At 33.5% G+C, this 26,457-nt stretch overlaps 1 protein-coding gene and 1 non-coding gene across 5 annotated transcripts in view; one reads left to right on the top strand and one right to left on the bottom strand.

The window, feature by feature from the left end:
• The window catches only part of ATF7IP (activating transcription factor 7 interacting protein), a 122,130-nt gene that overhangs the window by 80,232 nt on the left and 15,441 nt on the right, over positions 1 to 26,457 (bottom strand). The window contains exon 1 of one of the 4 annotated variants that reach the window (XM_047865935.1): positions 25,055 to 25,330. The exons of 1 other annotated variant lie outside the window; for it this stretch is intronic. In XM_047865935.1, coding sequence (XP_047721891.1) covers positions 25,055 to 25,071 — 17 coding nt within the window. In that variant the 5' untranslated portion in view covers positions 25,072 to 25,330. Of the gene's footprint in view, positions 1 to 16,476; positions 16,596 to 25,054; positions 25,331 to 26,457 lie in introns of those variants that run through there. 2 more of the 4 variants (XM_047865934.1, XM_047865938.1) reach the window with 2 other exon arrangements.
• On the top strand, positions 10,069 to 10,186 carry LOC125171447 (small nucleolar RNA SNORA40). Its single transcript, XR_007154351.1, has one exon. It is a non-coding gene; the product is annotated as a small nucleolar RNA SNORA40 (small nucleolar RNA).

Genomic DNA, 26,457 nt, shown 5'->3' with positions numbered 1-26,457 from the left:
CCCTAAGATCAGGAACAGACAAAATGTATTCAGCAATAAGTAGAGGTTCTGGCCTGGGCAAGTAAGCAAGAAAATGAAATAAAGTTTATCCAACTTGAAAAGAACAAAGTAAAGCTATCTCTATTTGCAATGACACAATCTTATATACGGAAAAATGTAAGGAATCCACTAAAAAATTATTAGAATTGGCAAATGAGTTTAGAAGGTCGCAAGACACAAGATCAATATATAAAATCTATTGTATTTCTATACCGTTGCAATGAACATTTCGAAAGTAAAATTTAAAAAACAATTCAATTTATAATAGCATCAAAAATAACAAATTTAACAAAAAGAAGTACAAAACTTTATTCTCTGAAAAACTATAAAACATTGTAGAGGAAATTAAAGATCTAAATAAACACTAAGACAACGTATATTCCTGAATTAAAGACCTAATATTAAAATGTCAACATTCGGGGCACCTGGGTGGCGCAGTCGGTTAAGCGTCCGACTTCAGCCAGGTCACGATCTTGCGGTCCGTGAGTTCGAGCCCCGCGTCGGGCTCTGGGCTGAGGGCTCAGAGCCTGGAGCCTGTTTCCGATTCTGTGTCTCCCTGTCTCTCTGCCCCTCCCCCGTTCATGCTCTGTCTCTCTCTGTCCCAAAAATAAATAAACGTTGAAAAAAATAAATAAATAAATAAAATAAAATAAAATAAAATAAAATGTCAACATTCAAAACTGATCTGATTCATCGTAATCCCTATCAAAATCCTACCCATCTTCTTTGCAGAAACTGACAAGGTAATCCAAAAATTCATATAGAAATGCAAGGGACCCAAAATAGCCAAAACAATCTTGAAAAAGAAAAACAACATAGAAAAACTCACTCTTGATATTTTCAAAGCTTAGTACAAGCTACAGTAATACTATCAGTGTAGTACTACTAGCAAAAAGGACAGACATATAAATCAATGGAATAGAACTCCAAGTCAAGAAATAAATCTTCACATTTATGGTCAACTGATTTTTGACAAGGGTGCCAAGACCATTCAATGAGGAAAGAACAGTATTTTCAACAAATAGTATGGGGATACTCGATAGCCACATGCAAAAGAATGAATTTGGAGCCCCTATTCTCATGCCATATATAAAAAAATTTAACTCCAAATGGCTCAAAGACCTAAATTAAAAAAAATTTTTTAATGGTATTTATTTATTTTGAGAGAGAGAGAGAGAGTGAGCATGCACACACAAGAGAGCAGGGGAGGGGCAGAAAGGGAGGGAGAGAATTCCAAGCAGGTTCCGCATTGTCAGTGCAGAGCCCAATGAGACGCTCTCTGTGAGACCATGACCTGGGCCAAAATCAAGAGTCAGACTTAAATTTAAGAGCTAAAAGTTTTAAATCTTAAAAGAAAACTTAGATATAAATCTATAAAATCTTAGAATAGGCAATGGTTTCTTATATATGACCCAAAAAAAACAAGCAATGAAAGAAAATAAAACAGATTAACTGGACTGGACTTCATCAAAATGCAAAAACTTTTATGCTGCAGAGGACACATCAAGAAAGTGAACCAACAACTCAACTCACCCAATGGGAGGAAATGTCTGCCAATAATGTACCTGATAAGATACTTGTATCTACTAGAACATACAAAAAAAAAAGTTACAACTCAATAATAAAAAACAACCCAATTTAACAAAAAGCAAAGGACTTGATATTTCTCCAAAGACACACCAATAAACAATAAACATGAAAAGAGGTGCAATTTCATTAGTCATCAGAGAAATGCAAATCAAAGTCACAATGAAATAACATGTTACACATATCAGAATGGATAATCAAAAAGAAAGAAAATCACAAGTGTTAGCCAAGATCTAGAGAAATTGGAAGCCTCATACAATGCTGATGGAACTGTAAAATGAAGCAGCTGATTTCCAAAACAGTCTGGCAGTTCTTGAACATATTAAAACATTGAGTTTCCATAAGATCTAGCAATTCCACTCCTAGCTATATACCCAAAAGAAGTAAAAACATATGTCCATGCACAAACCTATACACAAATGTTCATAGAAATGCTATTCATAATAGCCAAGAAGTAACTATTCATAATAGCCAAAACAACTCAAATATCTACTAACTGATAGATAAATAAAATGTGGTATATCCATACAATGGAATATTATTTGGCTATTAAAAAAGAAATGAAGTACTGATATCAATGTTACACTATGAATGAATCTTGAAAACATGCTGAGTAAAAGAAGTCTGTCAGAAACGGCTACATTATTGAATGATTCCATTTACATGAAATGTCCAGAACAGGCAAATCTGTAACGACAGAAAGCACATTATTGGTTGTCTAGGGTTGGGGGATTGGAGAGAAAATGAAAAATGGCTGCTAAAGGTGGGTACAAGGCTTCTTTTGGGGACAATAAAAATGTTCTAAAACTAATTGTGGTAATGGTTACAAACTCTATAAATATTTTTAAAACCACTGAGCTGTACACTTTATACAGGTGAATTGTACATGAATTACATCTCAAACCTGTCCTTTGAAAAAATATATAGCAGAACTATACTTAATTTTTTGTTTTTGTTTTTGTTTTACCTAACAGCCCCCTATTACTGGGTCACGCTTTCAACATAGACAAAACAACTATACCAAAAGAACTGAATGTTCAGTTATACTTTAGGGAGTTTACATTTCTAAGTTTATCTATAATCATAACAGCGATGAAAGGCAATGTACATAAAATAACAACATCCATATTCTCCTACGTGCTAACCTTAAATAAGCCTATTATTCTTTTCCTTTGTCCTAAATGGAACAATTCTTTAGTATGCTTATCTCACAGGATGATAATAATGGGCATGAGATACTCATAAAGGATTAAAAAAAATTTATCATCAAGAAGAAAGAAAACAATACTGAGCATCATGCAGATAAACACTCCATCTAAGTACATTAACAAAATCTTCTACACATGGAAAATTACCAAAAGGACTCGAAAGTCTTAAGTAAAACAGAGGCAATGCTTGTATTATTAACTGGCACTATAACCAAAAAATCTTATATGTAATTAATACTGATGAATTTGTTTTAAAATGAGGTATACTTACTGAACTTTCTGAAGTTACATCGGCTTTGTCACACTTTATTAATACTGTCTTTATTCAAAATGACGATCTTACCACCATTTACTGTATTTGTCAATACTTCAAATGTACCCTTTTAGAAATATTATCAAAATGGACTTTACTACCTATATTTATGTATTTCTTAACAAATCACTCTGGCACATCTCATCATGCATCTAGTATAAGATTAAAACATCTCAAGTGCCCACTGCTTTGTTAGAAAACATTTTAAAATATGCTGGTATCATTATGATGTGCTTCAAAGGTAATTTAACAAAAGAATAAAAAATAAAATCCTCTGACACAATATTAATGAGTATACAATGTCTGGCACATAGTATATACTTAGTAAATACTGGCTAAAAGAATGATGAACTATATACATATATGTAGTATCTAAAATAATTCTTAAATTAAAAATTAAATTACCCTTTTAGGAAGCAAAGATAGTAATCTACAATATTTTTGACAGAATTGTAAACTAACATGCTGATAGGTTCATATACACAGGTGTACATACAGAGGACAACCTTTCTTCGGGGACTCGGGATGCTTATTTACTAACAAAAAGTAACAATATATACCCACTTACACAAATTGCTGCCTCTGAAAAAGTGCAATACATAGCACCATTAAAATTAATCAAATCTGACATGAGAGTCATTTTTCAAGCCTTATAAAATTTGTTTAGTTTGATTTCCTATCTCAAAAAATATCATTTTGAAAGAAAGCTACTTTAAAAAAAAGAAAAAGAAATCTACTTTTGTTTATTACTACATAATGATGACAATCTTCTCTACAATAATGAACATACCCCAAAGGGAGCCCCCTGCAGCCATCTTATCAGTTCTCTCATAGCAACAGAAACTGAAATACAGTTTGCATAGTCACTGTGGTTGGCTAAAGAAAGCAGGTTCATGCAACCAGTCAGAAAGCTAGAAACTGGGCAACCATAAAAGGAGAAATTTTAAATCTGCCTGGCAACAGTCTAAAAATAGAAAGAATACACTAGTATAAATCCCAGAATAGATGTGAATATAAGAGTAAAACTACCAGCAAAAACTTTATTTTCTTGGGGGAAAAGACGTGCCTTGCATTTCATCATCTAAAATACTAACTTGGCATCTTTTCTTACTAGATGGCAATTAAAGAAAAATGAACATAAAGCTCAATAAATGGGCCACTTTCAAGTTATATGTCATTGTTCATATTACCTTACTTACATAGCTATATGTGTGTGTGTGCGTGTGTGTGTGTGTGTACACATACATGTTTAAGCGTTTTTCTTCAGGAGAATGATGCAGCATTTTAATCACAGTTCTAAAACATTCAAGGCCCTATAAAATCTCTCAAAGTCTGAACAGCACTGCATTTTTTTTCTAGCACTATTCCCCTGCAATTATTTGGGAATCTGAGTTACAGATAAAAGATTGTTTACTGTTTATTAAAATCACAAAAGATTAAATAACTTACCAAAGCAGATCTCTAAACAGAGTGGGGATTATGCCTTATTCTTTAATACAAACTTGTTCTAACATACAGTAGTAGCTTTCATACAGTAGGTATTCAACAACTGTTTTTCTCAATTAATTTATTAGGGAGGAAAACAAATTATCTAACTGTTCATGTCAAGTGGAAGCTAAATTAACATGTAAAATTATAATCTGTATAATACTGCTATTTTTGACTTTTCAATTCTGCCTAAAGTGGGATAATGCTAAAGTTGACAATGCCTAACATTTCTTATCGTTATCCAGATAACAAAACCTATTTCATCACTCTAACTTTCCAATGTAATAATGCCTAATATACATGTTTCTTTGTACTTTACAAATTTACTTTGTAGTATGTTTTAATTCCTAAAGATCACCAAAAAAATGTGCAATCTAATGTAGTAACTACAAAGACTGTGGGCTAGTAAGAACTAACCAGTCATAAAGGGAGGAGGGGCAGAAAAAAGGAAAAGAAGAAAAAAATTTTAATTTCAAGAAATTAAATTACACCTGCTGAAATAAAAGGCTGGTTAAACAGTCATGTTAAAACAACTGCTACTTATGAAAGTACTTGTTCTATGCATTTCTTACATCAAATCTTCCACCAAAGTATTTTAATGAAATGGCAAGTTAATTTTTAAATATTTTCTTTGGTGATTATCTGTTAGCCAAAATGTAAAGTGAATTCATACATTTGATACCAGAAAATTTAGCTTATACTATACTAAAAATTTGGTTATGAAAATTATATGTAAAGGGCTATTTTAATCATAAATAAGGCTTAGAAACAATGCCTTTAAAACACAGGAACATAAAACAGTTTTAAGTAACAAAAAAGAGCTCCAGTGAAGGATGGAAAAATATGTGCAATATAAAATCAAATGAGCAAATTGAGTAATATAGCCTTTTAATGTAAACAGTTAAAGATAGCTAGATTTTAAAATTAAGTATAACCAAGCTTTTAAAATATAAATAGTATTATTTTAAACACTGGTCTGAATGAAAAGTAACTAAGCTTACTATCTTATTTATTTTTCTTACTGTTGTACTCATACGTGACTTGGATATCCAAAATCTAACTACAACTGTATTCACATCTTTTATATACATAGATCTTGTTTACTTTATCTGAAACAAATAAACTATAATCCTCATCACAAAGGAAAGCAATAGGAGTTAACATGAGTTACAATTAGTGAGGGAGAACATAAAAATGGGTCAAACTTTGATAACAAGGTGTTCCAAGTGGAAAAAATTATTTTATAATTCTAGATACATAAGTCAAGTATCATTTTAAATATAAACCTCAGCATTTCCTATTTGCTTAAATATTATTTAAAGCAGCTATACTTTTTTGAAAAAAATGTTTTTATACTACCCAGTTTTATTTCAAGAGAACAGAGAAAGCATGATGTTTGCATAACAGTATTCGACAGTAGTCACACATCACATACCAATCTGAATTTGAGGGGTGGGGGGGGCACTAAATAACCAATGACACCTCAGTGTTAATTAGTACAACAACTAAAATGCCTTGGAGGAGTTTACACAGTGCCAGAAACTTTACCTTTCATTTCTCCATTCTATTCCCCCTCTGTTGGCCCTCTCTCTCAAGAACTCACAGGAGTTTAAAATGTCAGCTGAGAGCCAGATGTTCTGGGGCCCTCGCCTATGTGTACAAAGTGTTGCTTTAATAACAAACATAACTAAAGGAAAGACCCTAATCTTCTTTCATATCCTGGAGCAAACTCAAATTCTTCTTTGCATGTATTATTTTTCCTTTTCTATAGCAAGGCAACATTGTTGGTATGTTATCCCTCCTTGCAGATCTAATTAAAATTATATTTACCACAACTTTTTCATCTGATTGGAAAAATAGCAAATCTGTATCTTCATAAATTGATTGTTGTTCAGTTAAAAACTTCAGAAAAAAGTTATGCTTTTGATGGCAAGATCTCTCCCGGGCATACAAGTCAGAATGGGCCAACACCCCTAGGGAGCAAAGAAAAATTACATTCCCATTCTAAAATTTTTCTCATTAGTAATGCATAAAAATACAATCTACTTGTTTCTGGCAAATATTCCTAAGAAGCTTCCTTTCACAGGTTAGGCTGTCAGAAGCTATTATCAACAGTTCCTAATCAACAGTTCCTATCAACAGTTCCTTCATCTAAAGCCATGAATTATCACTGTTTCATCATTTCAAACCTAAAAAACATCGGCAGAGATCTGACCAAATAACACTATACTTCGGAAACTCTCTTAACCACTCTCTTTCTAACCATCATAATAAATGAACCAATGTTCTCTACCCATTCAATAAACATACTGACTGGTAACCACAAATACACTAAGATCTTATGTTATTCTGCTCTCATCTAAACCCATTCATATTGGTTGTGCTTGTTACTGTATTCTGTTGTATGTTTTTATTATAAGCTATAGAATACAATTAAATTTTGTGCAAACTAATGAAATATGAGTGCAAAAAAAAGAGCTGGTAGATATGCATCAATTAAGAGACTGATGCAGAAAAACACAACGCAGATATGCAGGGGGCTATTGGCTTAGGTATATCATTTAATAAAATCTTTAGTTCTAAAGTTTTCTATCTAGAATAAATAGAAATTAAATTAGGAGACCTGAAAAGATGCTTTAAGGTTTTTGGTTTTTTTTTAATGTTTATTTTCAAGAGAGAGAGAGAGAGACAGAGCGGGAGCGGGAAGAGGGGCAGAGAGAGAGGGAGACACAGAATCAGAATTCAAAGCAGGCTCCAGGCTCTGAGCTGTCAGCACAGAGCCCAATGCAGGGCTCAAACCCAATAAACCAGTAGATTATGACCTGAGCCCAAGTCAGAGGCTTAACCAACTGAGCCACCCAGGTGCCCCAGAATCCTTTAAGTTTTGATTCTTAAATAAAATTGTGATAAATTGCACTCCAAAATGCACTGTTCTGCTGAGAAAAAATAAAAATACATTGGTTTTTTTTCATGTATTCAATCTTTATCAAATGACTAAGTGGTCACTATTATAGGACAATTTTAAAATACTCTAAAGAACAATGTGATTTTAAAAAGTAGAAAAACATAGCATAGATTAAAGTGTTACTGCATGTAGATTCTAATATAAATGTGGAAGAGATATACAGGCAGTAATATAATGCATGGATATCTTTCTACATGAATGCCCATGAAAACTAAAAGTTCTCTACTTTCCATTAACTGTCATCTCTCCAAAACAGACTGTTTATTCTTAATAATCAAAAACATGATTTCAAATGTGTCATTATAAACAAGACCTCTACACAGCCCTTATTAAGTCTTCCTGATAGGGTTAGTAATCCTAATTTTTATAAACCAGATTTCTAAAAACTGACTCTGCATAAAGAATCACTCAAATTTCAGCTGGGAAACAGAAAGAGTATGCCTTTCTTTACAATTTCAATTGCAATTGCACTTCTGCTCATAACCCTATTTATAATTCAGTTACATCCACAAGACTTCACAAGTAGTTGCTAAGCAACAGGAACATACTGAGTTCAGAGCTATTGAAATCTGGCCCTCTGCCATATGAAAATATTTATCAGAGCCTAGAGCCTCCAGAATTTACAAAATGAAGAAGAAAAGGAAAGAAAAAGAAAGAAAAATTCCAAAGAAATACAATAATAAATAGAGTAAATCACAAAACTCTTTTAAAAGATTCACAAACTCAGATCAGGGACTTCATTTTGGCATTTCCAAATATTTACTATAATTCTCTCCTCAATTTTTTTTTTAATCTTTCTCATGTTGAAACAAAGACTCTGAAGTTATTCTACTAGAGAACAGAAGAAATATGATTAGCCATGTCACTCTTGATGGTGTAACAAATGACCTAATGAATAAATATATTGTGTAAAGAACATTCCTTGGAGAAACTAGAAGAACAGTCTATGGGACATGACGGAGACTTTCTATGTTGGGTCTTTAAGGCCAGGAGATAAGAAACTATACAATTTCATCAAATTCTTTTATCCTCATATGCCTGGTTAACTGCTAAGAGATAATTTTTATTGCCCCAAACTTCACGGTTTTCCAATTTTAAGCACCTCTAATAATTAAAAAATTAAGCATATTTAAAAATTTATTCTAATGAAATGTCACTTAATATGTTTCAACACCCATTCACTGATAAAAATAAAAATTAAGGACATAAAGACTGCTCCTTACATTCATAAAGGCTACTTGAAACTTTATATTTAGCAGTAAAACACCACAGGTATTTCCATTCAAGGCAAAAACAAAGTGTGATAACACACTTAATACTGTTCTAGAAATCACACCAAAGTTAGTAAGAACACACAGAAGATACAATGAAGAAAACATTTATTTCAGAAACACAAGAAAAAGGTATCCAGAAACAATGACATATGTGAAAAAATTCACAGAGGTAGAAAATACATGAAATATTAGAGCTACATTGGATATAAGACTTATAGAAAAATATCAATTATTCCTGGATAAAACTTACTAGAAGTAATTCTAGCTAAAATGCCATCTAGTTACTTTTATAGCACAACAACCTTGTGAAATTAATCTGCAAAAAAAAAGGCAAAACAGGAAAAAAACTGAAAGTCAAAAGAAAAAATGATGCTTGCCTTCTCAGATGTGAGAGCATATGACAAAGCAGTAATTATTATCGTAAGTATTAAAAGGTGAGTGCAATAAATTATCTAGAAGACAGACACAAGCAATAAAATATCTGATAGAGACAACATCAGAAATTAACAGGGAAATGAATAGACTTTGAAATAAATGGTTGAAAATGGATCAAAATAGCAGTTGAGTAAGTGATGAACCACTGAATTCTACTCCTGAAACCAATATTGCACTGTATGTCAGCTAACTAGAATGTAAATTTTTAAATTTTGAAGAAAAAAAAATAGCAGTTGAGCATATCGGTACAATAGCAAACAAACTAGATACAAAAATCACAAAAATTGTCAAAGGCACAGAAAGCACTACAAGTAACCACAAATTCTGAGAAATACTTGAAAACTAAAAAGCACAAAGATATGGAATTAGTATCCAGAATAAAAAAGAACACCTATTACTGAATAAAACGGACAATTCAAAATAAAAATTAAAAATCATAAACAGGCAATACATAAAAAACCAAACATAAGAAAAAAGTTAAACTTAATAATCACAGAAACACTAAACAAAAGAAAACACATTTTTACACATCTGATTGGCAACTATATTTAGCAATAATATACAGCAGTGAGTAGTCTCAATACACGGCTGGTAGAGGACATCATTGTCATAACCATTTTCAAAGGCAAATAGGCAAGAACTGTGCATCATTTTGACACACCAGAGATATTTTGAGAAACCTATCTTAAGATAAACTAAAATATTTTAAAAAGGAATGTTATCATGATACCTACTAGTGAACCAAAATAGCAAAAATACAAATTGTTTTTGTTTAGTTTGTGGACAAAGACTTAGACTTAGACAAAAATAAATTCTCTCTTGCAATCCAGAACTCATTGTTCAAGTATGAGTTTTGATACAGGTAAGAAGGAACATGATACCTAAAAAAGATAAAAGTAATGAGGGTATTGATAAACATGAAGGTTGGTTCCAGGACTACAGAATTACTAAAACCATATGATAGAAGGGAAATCTCAGCCATACTGAATTAGTATTCTAATATTAATGTTGACTTGAAACAAAGATGCCTTCTTTTTTTAGGTGTTTTCATTTGAGAATACAATGTGTGGGTTTAAAAGTATTGGTGTATCCTAATAATCTGTACAATTCTAGGGTGTGATAGTTCAGGGGTGAACATGATTTGAACTTATTCATGTTTAGAGGGTGTCTGAAATGCAGAACCAGGCAAATCCATCTACTCTGACCCTAAATGAGGCCCTAAAGTAAAATTGCTTAAAGAAGCTGGATCCCAAAAATTACAAGTGGGGAATTTTTGAAGTATGTCCATATTCAGGGGGAGATCGAAGAAGCCCAACCAAAAGAATTGTAGACAAAATGACAACAACGACTGTTCATAGAACAAAAAGTTCTTTTTAAAAAGACAATTTGAAGATGATAATTCAGACACTGGAGGAACTTAGGTGCCTGACAGTGGAAGGAATCACAAGTGAAATTCCTTAAGTAAAGGAATTTACAGAATTTAAATTAAAAAAAAAAAACAAACAAACACACAAACGGGCGCATGGGTGGCTCAGTCGGTTAAGCATCTGACTTCAGCTCAGGTCATGATCTCACAGTCCGTGAGTTCGAGCCCCGCGTCGGGCTCTGTGCTGACAGCTCAGAGCCTGGAGCCTGCTTCAGATTCTGTGTCTCCCTCTCTCTGACCCTCCTCCGTTCATGCTCTGTCTTTCTCGGTCTCAAAAATAAATAAACGTTAAAAAAGGTTTTTTTAAAATACAAACAAATATAACACCCATCACTAAGAAAATAGGTTTAAAAAAAATGCTGTGGAGCATCCACACTAAGAACACGAAAAAGGTTAAGAAGAATGTGGTAGATTTCTTTCATGGGCATGAATATAAAGTGTACCACAAAGCAGCTGCAGAATTCTTAGTACTTTCGTGCTGCAAAAGCTGGAGGCAGACATACCTTTTTGAATACTGGTACTATCGTTTCCTAGCTAAGTTACCTGTTCAAGATAATATATCCCCTCTTTTCCTTAGTATCCTCAACTATGAAACTGAAATGGTTAATGATGCTTCTCCTCCTAAAAATGTTACAGGGGTTAAATGGGATAATAAAATAGAAAGTACTTAGGTATGTAAGTAGTCAATATTTTCCAGGTTTTATATGTCATTGTGTTAAAACACAAAAAAACATATTTCTAAATATTTATATAGGAATGCAAGCGATATTTTATTTTATTTTATTTTTTTTTTAACATTTTTAATTTATTTTTGGGACAGAGAGAGACAGAGCATGAACGGGGGAGGGGCAGAGAGAGAGGGAGACACAGAATCGGAAACAGGCTCCAGGCTCTGAGCCATCAGCCCAGAGCCTGACGCGGGGCTCGAACTCACGGACCGCGAGATCGTGACCTGGCTGAAGTCGGACGCTTAACCGACTGCGCCACCCAGGCGCCCCGCAAGCGATATTTTAAAGTCTGGAAGAATAAATGCCAAACTAGTTTATAGCAGTTCACACGGAGAAAGACAAGAGAACAGAAATACAGAGTTTCACGTAGATGTGCCAGTTCCAATTTTCACAATGAAAACACATTCATGCAATCTGTATGTTAGCGGTTAAACTAGCTCCACTTTTCCCCATCTCTTCCACGCTAATGATAAGCCAGGGCAGCAGTGGCATTTAAAAATGTGATTAGTTGACCCACCCAGACATTAAACCCCAGAAGAGACAGAGAAGGGAGGCTAATATCCAAAAGATAAATTCCCAGCATTTCCCATGAGCAGCAAGTACAAGTATCACTTCCCAACCCCTCACAATCACTTGATTCGGCACTGATGCAAAGTAAAACAGTAAATCTCAGATACAAAAATGAATATAATCACAAATACGTGCCAAACCCCACAAGCAAAAACTAGTTAATTGCCAGAATGAACAGAAAACATTCCAAAATAGTACATTAAATATCCCGAAAGTGTACTGTACCCAAGTTGATATAAAAGGAAATTAATTTTAAATATTAGAAATTCAAATCATGAGCTTCATGGACACAGCTGAAGTGAGACACAGTTAATCAAAACCAAATGCTCTCTCAAAATACTATACAAAGGAAAACAGAAAAGCTAAGAGAGATGGAGAACACACCCAGAAGCAACAACTTTCACTGAAGATGAGTTTTAGGAAAATAAGAACTGAGAAGAAAAGAAAATAAGAGAAACCAATTCAGAGTTAAATTTAAAAAAATATATATACTTTTTCCCTAGAACAGGGCTACTAATTACAAAAACAGACTAAATTAAAACAAGCAAAAAAAACTAACACCTAGACATACTGGGTTAAGATTTCAGAAAACCAATGAAGAAATACTAATAACTTAGAGTAAAAAAATCGTTTAACCACAAAGGAAAAAGAATTAAACTGACATCAGACTTGTCATCAACAATACTGAATGCTAAAATAAACAAGAGAATATCCTCAAAGTTCAGGGGAAAAGTTATTTTTAGCCTCGAATTCTACTGCCAGAAAAACTAGCAATCAACAGGATAGAGAAATAAAGATGTTATTTCTGAGCAAAGACTGAAGAAACAGACCCTTGCTAAAATAATTACACAAAGATATAGTACAGATACAAGACAGCAAAAGACCCTAAGAAATTGGAGGAATGCTCCAAAAGGAAATATCAATGCTCCAAAAAACAAGTAAAACTCATGGGCTGGCTGAAATTGAAGATCCATCACCTTCAAAATAAATATTCTGGAATTAAAATCTCAGATAACCATAAGATGGGAGTTAACAGATATATGGGTTGTGAAATGTAGGGCAAAAATAAAATTGTCAGCCTAAAAAAAGTATCAGGTTTCAAACTGGGTAAAGTGACAAAAATATCAGATATGCATTATAAAACAAGAGACACACCCCATAACAAAATAGCACAGAAAGGTTACAAATTTAAAGGACAGAAAAACAATACACTATTTAACATGAAAAAAGGAATTCAAATAGAAAATCATGTAATTGGACAAAAAATATATATTTCCTATAGATAAAAGGTACAATCTACTAAATTGTATCACTTCAAATCATATAAAGCAAAAAGAGGGTTAAAAAAAGTCAGGAAGAAATTAATACATCCACAATCAGGGCTAAACACACCAATCTACAGATGAAGAAAATGAAAGCAGTATAAACAATGCATTTCTTAATCAACATGCTAAAAAAATAGAAAGAGAACTGTATGTCCATCAAACCTAGAACATGCATTTTCCATGAACACATCTGACACACAATATTGATCACATATGCAGTGACAAGGAAATATTAATAAATTCAAAGACAAAAAAAAAATCACACAAGGCCACATTCTCTGGCCATAAGATAACAAAGTTAGATGAGCAACAATGAAATGAGAGGAAAAGGATCTCCTTATAAATTTAAAAGAGTAAAAACTCTTTTGGATTAAGGAGGAAATCATTAAGGAAATGACAGCCTTAAATGCACATATTAATAAAAAAACCCCACAAACTCAAAAATGTTAGTAAAGGAGGAAAGGTATCACAATAAAAACAGAAAATTATGAGAGAAAACTCAATAAAACAGCAACCATCCATAAAACCAACAGCCAGTTCTTTGAAAAAAACTATTAAAAAGTGGAAAATATATCAAGGAATATCAAAATAAAATATAATAAACAATATAAGAAATTATAAGAAAACATGTAACTACAAATATAAAGCATTACAATACATTGAAACAATGGTTCAAATATCCAGGTATATTAAAGGTTATCAAAGGTATGTGTGAAAAATACTGAGGGATTTGAACTTATGCAACTTATCAATAAATTTCATCAGTGCTAGGTGGCTGCCAGAAATGTCAAAACAAAGTTAAACTGCAGACCCGAAGCACACTGTCTAAGGGAAGAGAGACATTTTTTACTATTACATTTATTTCTGAGTGTCCCAGATAAAGAGGGACTCAAAAAACAGTAGGACAAAACAGGATGATCAGGCCAAAGAATGACCTAGAACAACGTGTTGTATGAGGAGTAGTTGGGAAAATAGAGGATATTTAGCCTAGAAAACACAGGTGAATTCTAATGGCTTTCTTTAAATAGCATTGGATCTATCACGTAAAAGAAATACAGAGAGAAACGGGCAGGTAGGCAGGCAGACAGACAGACAGACAGACAAATAGACGGGCACAGAAACAAAACAATGAAAGGCCAATACCACCTCAAAATCAACAAATGTTGATTTGTTCAGATGCCCCCCCCCAAAAAAAGAAATTGCCTTATGAAATTAGAGACTCTCCCTTCTGTCATTAGAAATGTTGAAGCAGAAACTAGATAATTACTTGTCAGAAATAATAAACAGAAGATTCCTGTGAGAAGTGTGATGTTACTTGATCACTTAGGTCTATTCCACTTCCAAGATTTTAGTATTCTACATTGTTTGCTAATAAATTTTGTTACCTAAGAGGAACACAAAAATTAAAAACTCAAAGTTTATCCCAGACTTTTGAATCATTCACACTCAACTCCAATAGTCTCAAAGATTACACATCTTTATCCTCAAGACATTTATTACTGTCTTACATGCTTCTCTTTAGGGTTATTTGTCTATATAGAAAATACTCTTTCATGTACTTTGCTATGACCCCCAAATGAATATTTATTGAACTGCATTCAATAAATTCCTCTGTTTTGGTCTAATTCCCTTGCCTCTTTACCTATAAATAAAACCCCCTCAGTCGGCCTCGACTATTCTCCTAATCTAACATTTTCCCAATTAATTGCTCTAGAGAAGTGTCAAAACTTCCCAAATTTTTCAGAGATGTGTGTTCTCCACAAGAGAAGCAAGCCCTTCTCCCAATCCAATAACCTGCAGCACATAAAGCAAAATTGGTACCTTTCTACTATAACCATTTCTCTAATCCTAGTGAAGCTGTTTACTGAGATGAAACACATACCCACAAACAAAACCTAAGCAACACTGTCAAAAGACAAAAAGAAACAGGTTGTCCCCCTGATGCATGAGTGTGTGGCTTTCATCCACACTCTAGCTGGCCTCTAGCTTTTAAGTACCCGACTACGTAGTAATAAATGACCAATGGCCTTTCAGAGAGTCTAGAGAGCTCGAAGCCCCATCTAAAACTAACACTTCTAGGTTGCAGAAAGATCCTGCTGTTCAACTTCTAGAGAGGAAGGCAAAGAGCAAACAACTGTCTAATACCATCCCTTTCCTCCCCTACTTCTCTAAACTAGCCTCATTATCACCCATTGCTGTGTCACCTACTCACCCTCATCGCCCCAAATATATCAATCAGTAATACATTTTATCATTGGCCATACTGATATTAGCAGACACACATACTTGCATTTCTTTATAAACATAAATCTTTATGCCTTTATAGTATGGTTATATATTCTTTATGTTGTATAGTTCCTTATTTTTATTTAAATTAGATTATGGTTTTCTGTATGCAATTTTTCAAGTATACAAAAAATAATATAATAAATGATAATTGCTTCTTGCGACCCTTCATCTAACTTAAAACATATTAAAATAAAACTTCTAATACATTCATTTTAGTTTCAGGCTTAAATTCACTTTGTTAAAATGGTGATAAATTTAAGTATGTGGAAATGGAAAGGATAAAGGTAGAACTAGAAAACTTGACCATGTTATGTTCATAAATACACACTGTCTAATGTATGTCAATGAACCATTTGTGAAAACAGAAGCAGTCAGATTTTGATGATGAATTCAAAGTGGTACATTTACACTAAAACTTTATAGTTAGTAAGGTCATAAAATGTCATTTCTTTGTGTATACCAGTTGGTGTCACTACAACTGAAAACACAGTAACAAGACTATAATGAAAAGAGGTCTAAAACTGATTTCTATGTAATATGAACATATTGTATGCATGAGTAATGTTCATATATGAAGCCCGTTAGTTCATTTCAATACAAACCTGAGGAAAATTATAAAAAGTGAAAATCATTTTTTAAAAGACCAAATCCAAATATGGTATTCTAAATCTCCTGAGAAATTTACATTAAACAATCTACTAACCTTGGTATGATTAAACTTAAAACCAAACAGAAAAACTTCCCAAAGGTGAGAGAGATAGACATAAGGCCTGAGGGGTCAAGGGTGGGAAGTGGGGGTGGTCACAAAGAAAGGACCTTAATCTCTTACCTGTGGGTAGCTTGATACTGTGAAAAGGGCTTCCTCTTCTGTGAACCACTGCTACTTAGTTCATTTGTATAAACATTAAAAGCTAATGCAGACTTCTAGAACAGCCTTCTTGAGCCTAAATTCCTTGCTTGGTTCATATTCATAAAAAATAAAAAAAAAAAAAAACAGGCATACAGTAGATTGGCTACATATTAAAATTCCTTTCAAACAGTGGTTCACATCTGTTGTATAGTTTGTGCAGCAAACATCCCATTAACCACAAAAGCCAAAAAACGTCAGACAGTATGCCAATGAAGCTCACAGAACACACAAAGTACATCTTCCAAAGGACTGTTGCAAGTGAAGATGCCTAGAATCAGAATTCTTTTGTACTGCTTTCTATTCTGCCAACTATTAGGACTGCAGCAACTGTGTGCAGTTAAGTACCTCCCACATATTACCCAATAGTATCAATAGGCATAAAGCTATAAAAGCAGAACTATAAGCTTTAAAGGCTTATAGCTTCTCGTTATTCCACATATTGTCAGTTGTGGAGGTCTCAGTACTCTTATTCTAAAGCATCAACTCTGTTCTTTCAGTCCAAAAGGCTGAATTCTTATACATTCCAAACAGAAAATCCATGACACATATTATTTGCTGCCCTAGCACAGCCAGACTGCAGTTACAGCTAGCTGGCACCAGTAAGAACAATTTACATAAAGCAGTCCTCATTTCATGACCAAACTAAAGGAGAATACTGCTGAGTAAACCCTCCCCCATTCGTTCCCCAACAAGCACTGACTGGTTCTAGAATATATCTAGTTATGTATTTATCAATATGATTCAAATCCAGGTAATAAGAGAAAATCAACTTACAATTCTTATGTAACGGAAATTCTACTTCCACCATGCCAAAAATATTTCTAACACCCAGAGATATCCAAAAGCCTTAGTTTTTCTATGGTATAGATCAATATGATTACATAAATCAAAGAATTGCTATTTTTAACAATCATTAAAAATACAAATTATAATTCACATTAGCTAAAAGCTGTCCTCATCCTACTCCACAGCCAACTTTCAAATTTTAACTAATAGCTTAAATAGTAAATGATCATTAAATACATTTGTTCTTAGAACCACACTGCTTTACATTTCACCAAATAATAAGACTTAATGCATCTTCAAGTACCACTGTTACACATATTTACCATTAGTTAATATTACTAAAGTTTTTTTATAAACTCAGACATGGTAAATTACAAATATCTACACAAGAACATATTTTTTCAGTGGCACATTCTTGTTTAACCTAAATCATTCTTGTGCTGGTTTTAATGGCCAGATATGACTGAGCAAGAGTTGAGTCACTGTCTACGAAGTCCTTTGTTTAAATTTTTTTCAATAATTAATTTATGATCTACTAATAAATAATTCGATATCTTCACTTCTATCTTTCTACTTATTTTAGTGGGTATAAATATATTAAATTTCATTTTCAAATAAGTCTGGAAACTAGGTTAGTGCATATCTAAAATGATAATAAAATGAAAAGAAGTACTTAATATGCTAACTAGGGGTTATCCAAAATATGTTTATTTTTTAATCTTATTTTCAGCTGTTTTAAAACACTGTTCTTAAACTATATTACACAATAAAGACAATGGGGCTCTAAATTAGGGGAAAGATAAAGTTATCATACATCAACAGGAATTAGTAGACTTCTAATCCTAAATATCTAGGTTTTCTTTGATAAGCAATAATAGAGTTTCTCAAATATTCTCTTTTCAGAATCTGTGCTCCACCAGCAGCAGCAGGAGGAGAAACAGGGGCAAATAAATATAAATAATATGGTATGATTCCACATAATACACACTGTGTAAGGAACATTTGGCCACTGATCATAAAATCTCGGAATTGGAAACCATCCAAGTATTGTATTCCTTCCAGTTTTAATTTTGTTAGATGTGTCGTCCTTCTCTCTTCCTACTTTATGCATCAAACTCTTTAAATAAAAGTACTTGAAAATCAAAGAACCTAAAATCATTTAGACCAGCATAAAATATAATGTAATTAACAACTATTTTTTTAAAGCTGATTAAGTTAAACAATCACCTAACAGTGAATTAATCATAAGAAGTTAAATTCTCTACAACCTGCTTAGTAAAGAACCAATAATGTTAGTTATTATTCTAGCTCAGTGCTTTGCAAATCAATAATGATAAATAACTAATGTTTTATTTCCAATCCATCAAAGATCAATACTTTTGTAAATACAATGAAAACAAATCCTTGCAAAGTGAAATAAAGAGGAGGTATATAAAATATATGCCTCAATTATTTTTATTATTTGACACAAGTGACATAACATTACTTTATCAGATTGATATAAAAATTTCTAGACACTCATAACTTCAGCTCTAATCTCATGGAAGACCAGAACAAACAAAAACTAATCTGAACTGACCTTGAACTGGTTCACAGAGCACATTTTGGCAGTGTTCACCTAGCTATTCACTACCTATTCTATCTTACCCCCAGGATTCTCAATCCCTTGGTACTTTCACCTACTCATATTTAGTGTCTATCTTCCCATTTCTCCTGCCCCAATGTAAATTCCTTGAGGCCAGGGATCTTGTATGCCAGACATCAAAACAGTGCCTGGCAAATAACAGGTACATAATAAATACTTGTGAAATTTGTTGAATCAACTGATCAATTCACAATCCATTTTTGTTTTCACTCTATCATGCTTCCTTAGCACAAATAAGAATTCTTACTGTGTCCTCTATGAGCTCTTTAAAGTCCTCTCTTTGAGATTTAAACACCTTACTTTCTGGCATTTTTACTGTAAATCAGCCAGACCCCTAACAACCCCTTACCCTAAAGATCATTTTCTAAAGTATCCAAGTAGTCCAGATTTCTCTCCAATTACATAATGTTTGAAAAACTAAAACAAAAACAAAACAAAAACAAGTGTGCCAGAGGGAACCTTGTGAAGAAAAAGTAACCAATATTTACTAATAATTTGTGTCCCACACTGCACTATGTACTTTATATATACTATGCTCATTTAAATCCCAATATCAACTCTGTATGGTAGAGGCTTTATTCCCATTTTAAAGATAAGAAAACTAAAGTCTGAAAATAAGCAACTAGCTTCATCCCATAAAAAATAATGCATAAGACTTACTGAGCACTTATGGTAGACATTATACTTTGAGCATTATATATATATTTCTCATATAAACTTCTAACTAGTCAGTGAAAGAAAATGAGTTCACTTTCACTCTGATCGCAAAGTCTGTGTTCTTCCCTGACTCCTTATCTAATCCAAATCCAACCACCTCTCTCATTTCATGGTTGCAGAATGGTATAAGAGCATAAGTAATTTATCCAAAACTATACAATTAATGGCAGTACCAGACAAAAATAATCATTTCTTGACTTCCATACTAATAGCTTCCACTATGCATGCCATGATACTTCTTTGTCAGCAAAGGAAAACAACAGGTCACATGACTCCTGAGTAAGTAGCACCGGGTTTACTACAAGGAGGGTAGAAGTCCTTTGGCAGATGCAGAAGCCACTCCTCAAACATGGTATTAAAGTCCCTCCTTTCATTAAACTCAAAGGATTCACTGAATCAGTAACATGTTTTCATCATTTCCATATGCACACATTAATGACTAAGAACAGACAGTTACAAATTACTAATAGAGAACTCTGTGGAAGTTCTAACCTGAGAGATTAAAAAAAAAAAAAAATCCCTTATTTGAGCAGACTTTAAGCTTTCTCCCAAATCACTATCTCTTTTTAAAGTGTGAAGAGTTAGGAAAGCAGGAGAATAAATGTTTCCTGTGCAAGTTAAATGCTTTTGTAATTTCCACTAAAGTTTCCTCTCTAACTTAAAGCCATTTTCCAGAAAAGAGTAACATTTCCCTAGAGTTAGCAATGTCATGATATTACATGAATGTTAATAAGTTGGCTTTCACTCTGGAAAATGTGAAATTCAAAAACACATCAAATCATGATCATAAACAACCATGTTTTCTGGATCATTAATATAGTCTCAAAATAGTTGAGACAGTGAATGTTATATAAACAGAAGCAAACTTTTAACAAAAATAAGTCTACGATGGCCCTAAAATTAGTCTAGTGCAGTTAAGAAAGCTTTCTACTAGCAACTTTCTCATTTTAAGTGCTAAGATTTTTCAACTCAACAATTTAAACAAAAATCTTTTATAAAATGTATTTTATTTACCTGGTCAGTAAACTGTATATCTTGAATATATATCTTAACTTTTTCTTTTTTAATATCATTAAAAACATCAAAATGATAAATATAAAGAAAAGAGGACTTATTATCACACTAAAAGATCTCAAGGTACTCCTGTTTCTAATCAGTATTTCTTTAATCTCTTCACTTTCATTCTATTGTCACTTTTTGCTAATGTCCCTGGATCTCTTCAATCAGCACCACCATACTCTAATACAGAAATCAGGACAAGGCTGAAGATTAGCAAACGTGCCACACCTTCTAACGAGTAAACTGTCTTCACATATGTGGTCTCTCCTACCAAGTAATGCGGGCTAGATTTTACTTATGTTTACTTTCTTCTAGGTTAAAAGCTATATACTAAATATAAAAGGCTGTCAACAACCTGTCAAATAACTAGGATAGGGATTTAAAAGGAGTTTACAGGGGCCCAGCAGGTAATGTAATTAGTGAATAGGACCAAATGTGAACTATATAGCCCCTATCTGAAGGGACAGTGGCTACTCCACTGTAGATTATTTTTCTAAAGCAGAAATACATTGTTAGCAGTGCCCATTTTTCAGAGAGGAGACATCCAGATTTTTGCGTAAAATCTGACAGCTTTAACGACTGGACAAGTAGGACAGAGGCTAAAGAATAAAGTCTGTCAGCTGCCAATTTGTGGCTACTGAAAGAAAACTCTGTTAAGATCCTCACGTATACTGAAACAGAAAATTCTAGGCCCTGAATTCAAATCATCTCTTCAGAGAAATTATTTTCTCAGGGTATATTTGGATTCAGCCAGACTAGAATTGAAACATTTCTCCCACTTACTCCCCTAATTCTGTAATGTCAACATTCTACATTGGCTTTACTTAATAAACATACCTGGCACTATCCACATACAGCAAAAGGTGGCTAATTTATGTAACAGAATAGGACCAGTAGTAGAAACATGAATACAACATATTACCAAGTGGATGTGGATGTACTAATATTAAAAACTTTTTTTTTTACATTTGTTAATTTTGAGAGACAGAGAGAGACAAAGCATGAGCAGGGGAGGGGCAGAGAGAGGGGGAGACACAGAATCCGAAGCAGGCTCCAGGCTCTGAGCTGTCAGCACAGATCCAACGTGGGGCTCGAACCCATGAACCATGAGATCATGACCTGAGCCGAAGTTGGATGCCCTACCGACTGAGCCACCCAGGCGACCCTGGATGTACTAATATTAGTCAGCACTTCTTGCTTCTGAGTATGAGCTATATGAGAAATTTCCCATATGGTTTAAACATGCCACATTCCTTGATCCAATCACATTTAATAAAGTACAGGACATCTGAGAAGCAAATAAAGTAGAAAGCATTCAAATATTACTGGAAAATTAGCATGCTGGATACTTGTAAAGTATTTTATGGTACTCTTCAGAAACATTATATAAACTAATTCTTAGCCTATCCTTGCCAAATAGATAAGAATTTTTTCCCATTTTATAGATGAGGAAACAACAGTCAGAAAATGGAATGAGTTGGGGCGCCTGCATGGCTCAGTCGTTTGAGCAACAGACTTCAGCTCAGGTCATGATCTCACGGTTTGTGAGTTCGAGTCCCGCATCGGGCTCTGTGCTGACAGCTCAGAGCCTGGAGCCTGCTTCTGATTCTGTGTCTCCCTCTCTCTCTTCCCCTCCCCCCCACTCATGTTCTGTCTCTCTCTGTCTCAGAAATAAACAAACATTAAAAAAAAAGAAAAAAAACTTTAAAAAAATGGAATGACTTGACCAATATAAGAAGAAAGTAGTAAAAACAACTCAAATTTAGGTTTGAACTCTTCATCCATGTTCTTTCCACTACATCAACATTTTCCTTAAAGGCTTATACTAATGAAATGGCTGAGGAAAAAGGATAAACAAATAGGGAACTCAGAAGTGACAAAATAATAACACAAAACCTTAATTACCCAGCTCCCAGATTTATTATGCCTTCAGTTATTCACCTAATAGCTAACCTGGAATTCAGCATAGACAATTTGAAAACTGTCACCAATCCCAAAAGTAATAATCCCATTGAGGTCTAGTTTATGCTTATAGTTGCAAAAATGCAACATGGCAGGGAAAGAATTAGGAATTTCCCAAGTAACCACGGTGTTCCTGTTTCCCCATGTACAAGTAATAATCAATGTAGTCATCTTGCAGAGAGTAGAGATAAATTGTATAATCCACAATAGAAGGCAAAAAGAGTGGACAAGTGAATCCCCCAAGGTTCCACTCTGAAGATCAACATCAGTCGGTCAATAATTTCAGCCTCACAAGTTTTTCTCTAGCAATAAACAAGAAGAAACTGAGTAACTGGCTTGGACTGTATGAAATATTTGATATATAGTGAGCTGTTCATTCTATGAGAGGCATAAAAATAATAATAATGATTAAGGGCATCACACATTCACTTCCTGTGTCATACTCACTCTAGGGCAAAACCTTACTGAAAAGCATGATGGATAAAATCTCTCTCACACACTGAATTTGTTCTTCCTCTCTTTGGGGGGCAAGCTCATATGACTGTACTTACATAAAGTAATGTTCCAATTATAAGAATCCACCACATCACATAAAAGAGTCCTAACAACTTCACAAAATAATAAGCTAATGGAAGTGAAACAAATATGTTAAAGCTGTTAATGAAACGGAGTGATCCCAAATATACTTTAAGCCACTGTATATATGGGCAATGATTAAGTTAGGAAAAGCAATTATTTTCTTTTAAAAAAAACACAACAGTAGAACAAATATAAACACAATTTTGTGGCAAGGCAGCAATTCCAAACTGTTAAACTGTGCAAATATAGATCTTATACTCTACCTTTATGAAATTAAGAAAAAGAAAAAAACATAAAGAACATATGTTCTAGTATACTGAATCCTACAGTCCCTAGCACCTGGAGTTCTACAAAGAAGCAACCTAGATCCTAACGTTAATAGATTATAATTGTCATATATCATCTGGTTTCAAACTTTTGTTTTCATCATAACAGCCTAATTGCTCTCATTTTATCAAATAAACTTACAATAAATAAATGCTATAAATTTAAATTATAAAATAAATACAAAACAATAAAACACCATATGTATCTCTTTTAAATACAGGGGTCTTTCATAAGAATTTAATGTGCAAAAAGTTGCTGTTTTTGAAAAGTTGCTCTATCTAGAAAGTTCAAAACTTACTGTTCTATGTCATATTAGTCAGGGATATATTCATAATACTCTAAACAAAATTAGAGAAATGTATTATACCATCTATAAAAAAATTTTAGTAAGTACCACAATTTAAACATTAGAACTTAAAGTGTAACAGTTCTGCTGTCTGAAATATATGAATAAAAAGTTCATACTCTCTGCATCTCTATGAACTTATCATATCTCAATAAACATTTCTACTTCAGAAGAATGTTAAGAAAGCATTTTGCAAACTGTGAAACTAAATTTACAAAATCATTGAATTATATTATTTTTAACAATACCACAGGTTTAAACTAAGGCTAATGTGGACATCAGCAATTAATATCAATTAACTAAAACAACTGAGTATTTCTTTCAGCTCTGTTGTATTAGAACACATTAGCTAGAAAAAAAAAGGGGGTATCCAGAGCTAGATGTGAACTTGTTTCTAAACTCAAAATCTGAATCTGAATGACAATTTAAGCAAAAAGTAGTTAGCATAAAAAGTTATCACCATTAAAAATATTAAAGAATTGAATGACCCAGAGGAGGCAGCATAATGAGAAAAAATTGGAACGCACTATACAAAAAAAGTCTAACAGTGCTAAATTTTTTTTTCTTTCTGTAACTATGACTTATATTCAGAGAATTAACATTCTTCTCAGAAAGCTACCAAACAAAAGCTCCAACACACACACACACACACACACACACACACACACACACACACAGAGAAAAATCTCACTCTTCATGTAAAACAAGGCTTATTTATGGCTTCTTTCCAAAAAAAAAAAAAAATCTATTCAGAAAATATATTGTTTTTAATTTTTACAAAAAAATATCAAGCAAACTAAAATATCTAACACAAAAAGAATACTAAGTTAATTAGGGCCAGAAAAGCACTACTGTGGTGATCTAATGTTCTGGCAATGACAGAACATAAGATGGTGAGAAATTACAGGAATTTAACCTTTGACCTCACCATCCTATGTACTGTTTCCATAAAAGAGGCTTAAAGCAAACATTTCAACTTCTTAGCAAGCTCCAAGTTCACTTTGCTATATAAACTCAGTAAAATTCAAGTATTTTTTAATTAAAATGTTCAAAGATAAAGAGTAATTGGTTCTTACCTCTGGTCCTGATGCATGTGCCAAGTCTCCTCACTGGCATAGTTGCTGCCTAAGCAGCTACAAAGACTAGGTCAGCAGCCATTTTGAGACAGCTGCACTGTCTCAGTTGCACTAAAGTGTAATTAAGATGGCTGCAATGTGCACTCAAGAACTCTCACAGTGAAAACTCAGCTATGTATCAAAGAAAGCCCCTCCCACTTTTTCAGCCTGCAGGAAACTGAACACAGACAACAGCTAATGCATATACTGCAACAAACAATGCAGCTGCTTAGGGCACAGAAAACAGAGAAGGCAGCAAGCCAGTTTTGTAACACAATGCCTGCGAATCCACCCCGACTTGCAATACAGACTTTGGGCACATCCAGATCCCAGACAGCTTGAAGTCCATGCCACATATTAGCAGTTACAGAGATAGAGCCAAATCACACACAGCAAACATCAGGGAATTCGCTTGAAAGAAAGCCTCCATTTCAGTCCAGAAAAAAAAAAGTCTGCTCAAGGCCCTTTTTTTTTTTTTTGTCTTTTATAGTACTTTTATCACAAAAAGAGTGCCAATTTTTAAAATTTCTGGAAAATTAAGTTGTTTAAATCCTGATAGCCAATTTCCATTTATAGAAGGCTAATTATTCTCTTTTTCCCCACAGAATCTAAGCCCCAAAGTACTCAAATCTAGCAGAATGGTTAAAGCTTGCAGTCAAATTTTTGAATCTTGACAATAATTTTAAGTAATCGCTGGGAAGAAACTAGAGTCATTAGAGCTACAATGACAACAAAGCTTATTTTGAGTCATCAGCTATAAAGATAAAAACAATTTCTTCTCTTTTGTAGTCCAGATGGCCACAAAGACATTTCCAGGTGAGTGTTTGGTCCCAGGGCAAATTAAATTTCATGCCCTGCCACAGACCTCCCAACATTTTAATATGGGTGAAAAACAAATAAAAATAAAGAATGTAGACACCCCTGGAGGAAAAAAAGAAAATTGGGAGAACAAAAGGGTAAAATTCAGTCGGAAAGTGGATATATAAACAAGACAAATTTGAGCGAGATCCCAACAAATCTGTCTTGGCAGTAACCTACCCATCAAGAGAAGTGAAGGACAAGAGCACAGAAGGAACCTGTGTGCTTGATAGATAGCTCACATCATCTAGGAAATCCACCTTTTCCTTCTCTGTTCCTTGGTTAAGCTTCCTAAAATCTAGCTGCCCTATGTGATCTTGTGTCTATCCACCACTAGATGTAGGTATTTATTAAAATTCATTAAGGGTGCAGGGAGGTGGAAGGGATATATTCAAAAGGCGATTGGCCCCATAAGTTGATGATTGTTCAAGCTGAGTGATGGGCACATGGAGTTGATTATTTCATTTTATTTCTGTATATATTTAAATCTTCCCATAACAAAAGTT

This window comes from Prionailurus viverrinus, chromosome B4 (assembly GCF_022837055.1).
Source record: "Prionailurus viverrinus isolate Anna chromosome B4, UM_Priviv_1.0, whole genome shotgun sequence".
In the NCBI taxonomy this organism is placed as follows: Eukaryota; Metazoa; Chordata; class Mammalia; order Carnivora; family Felidae; genus Prionailurus; species Prionailurus viverrinus.
Note: the sequence above shows the minus strand (reverse complement) of the source record. Positions and strands in the feature narration are given on the sequence as shown.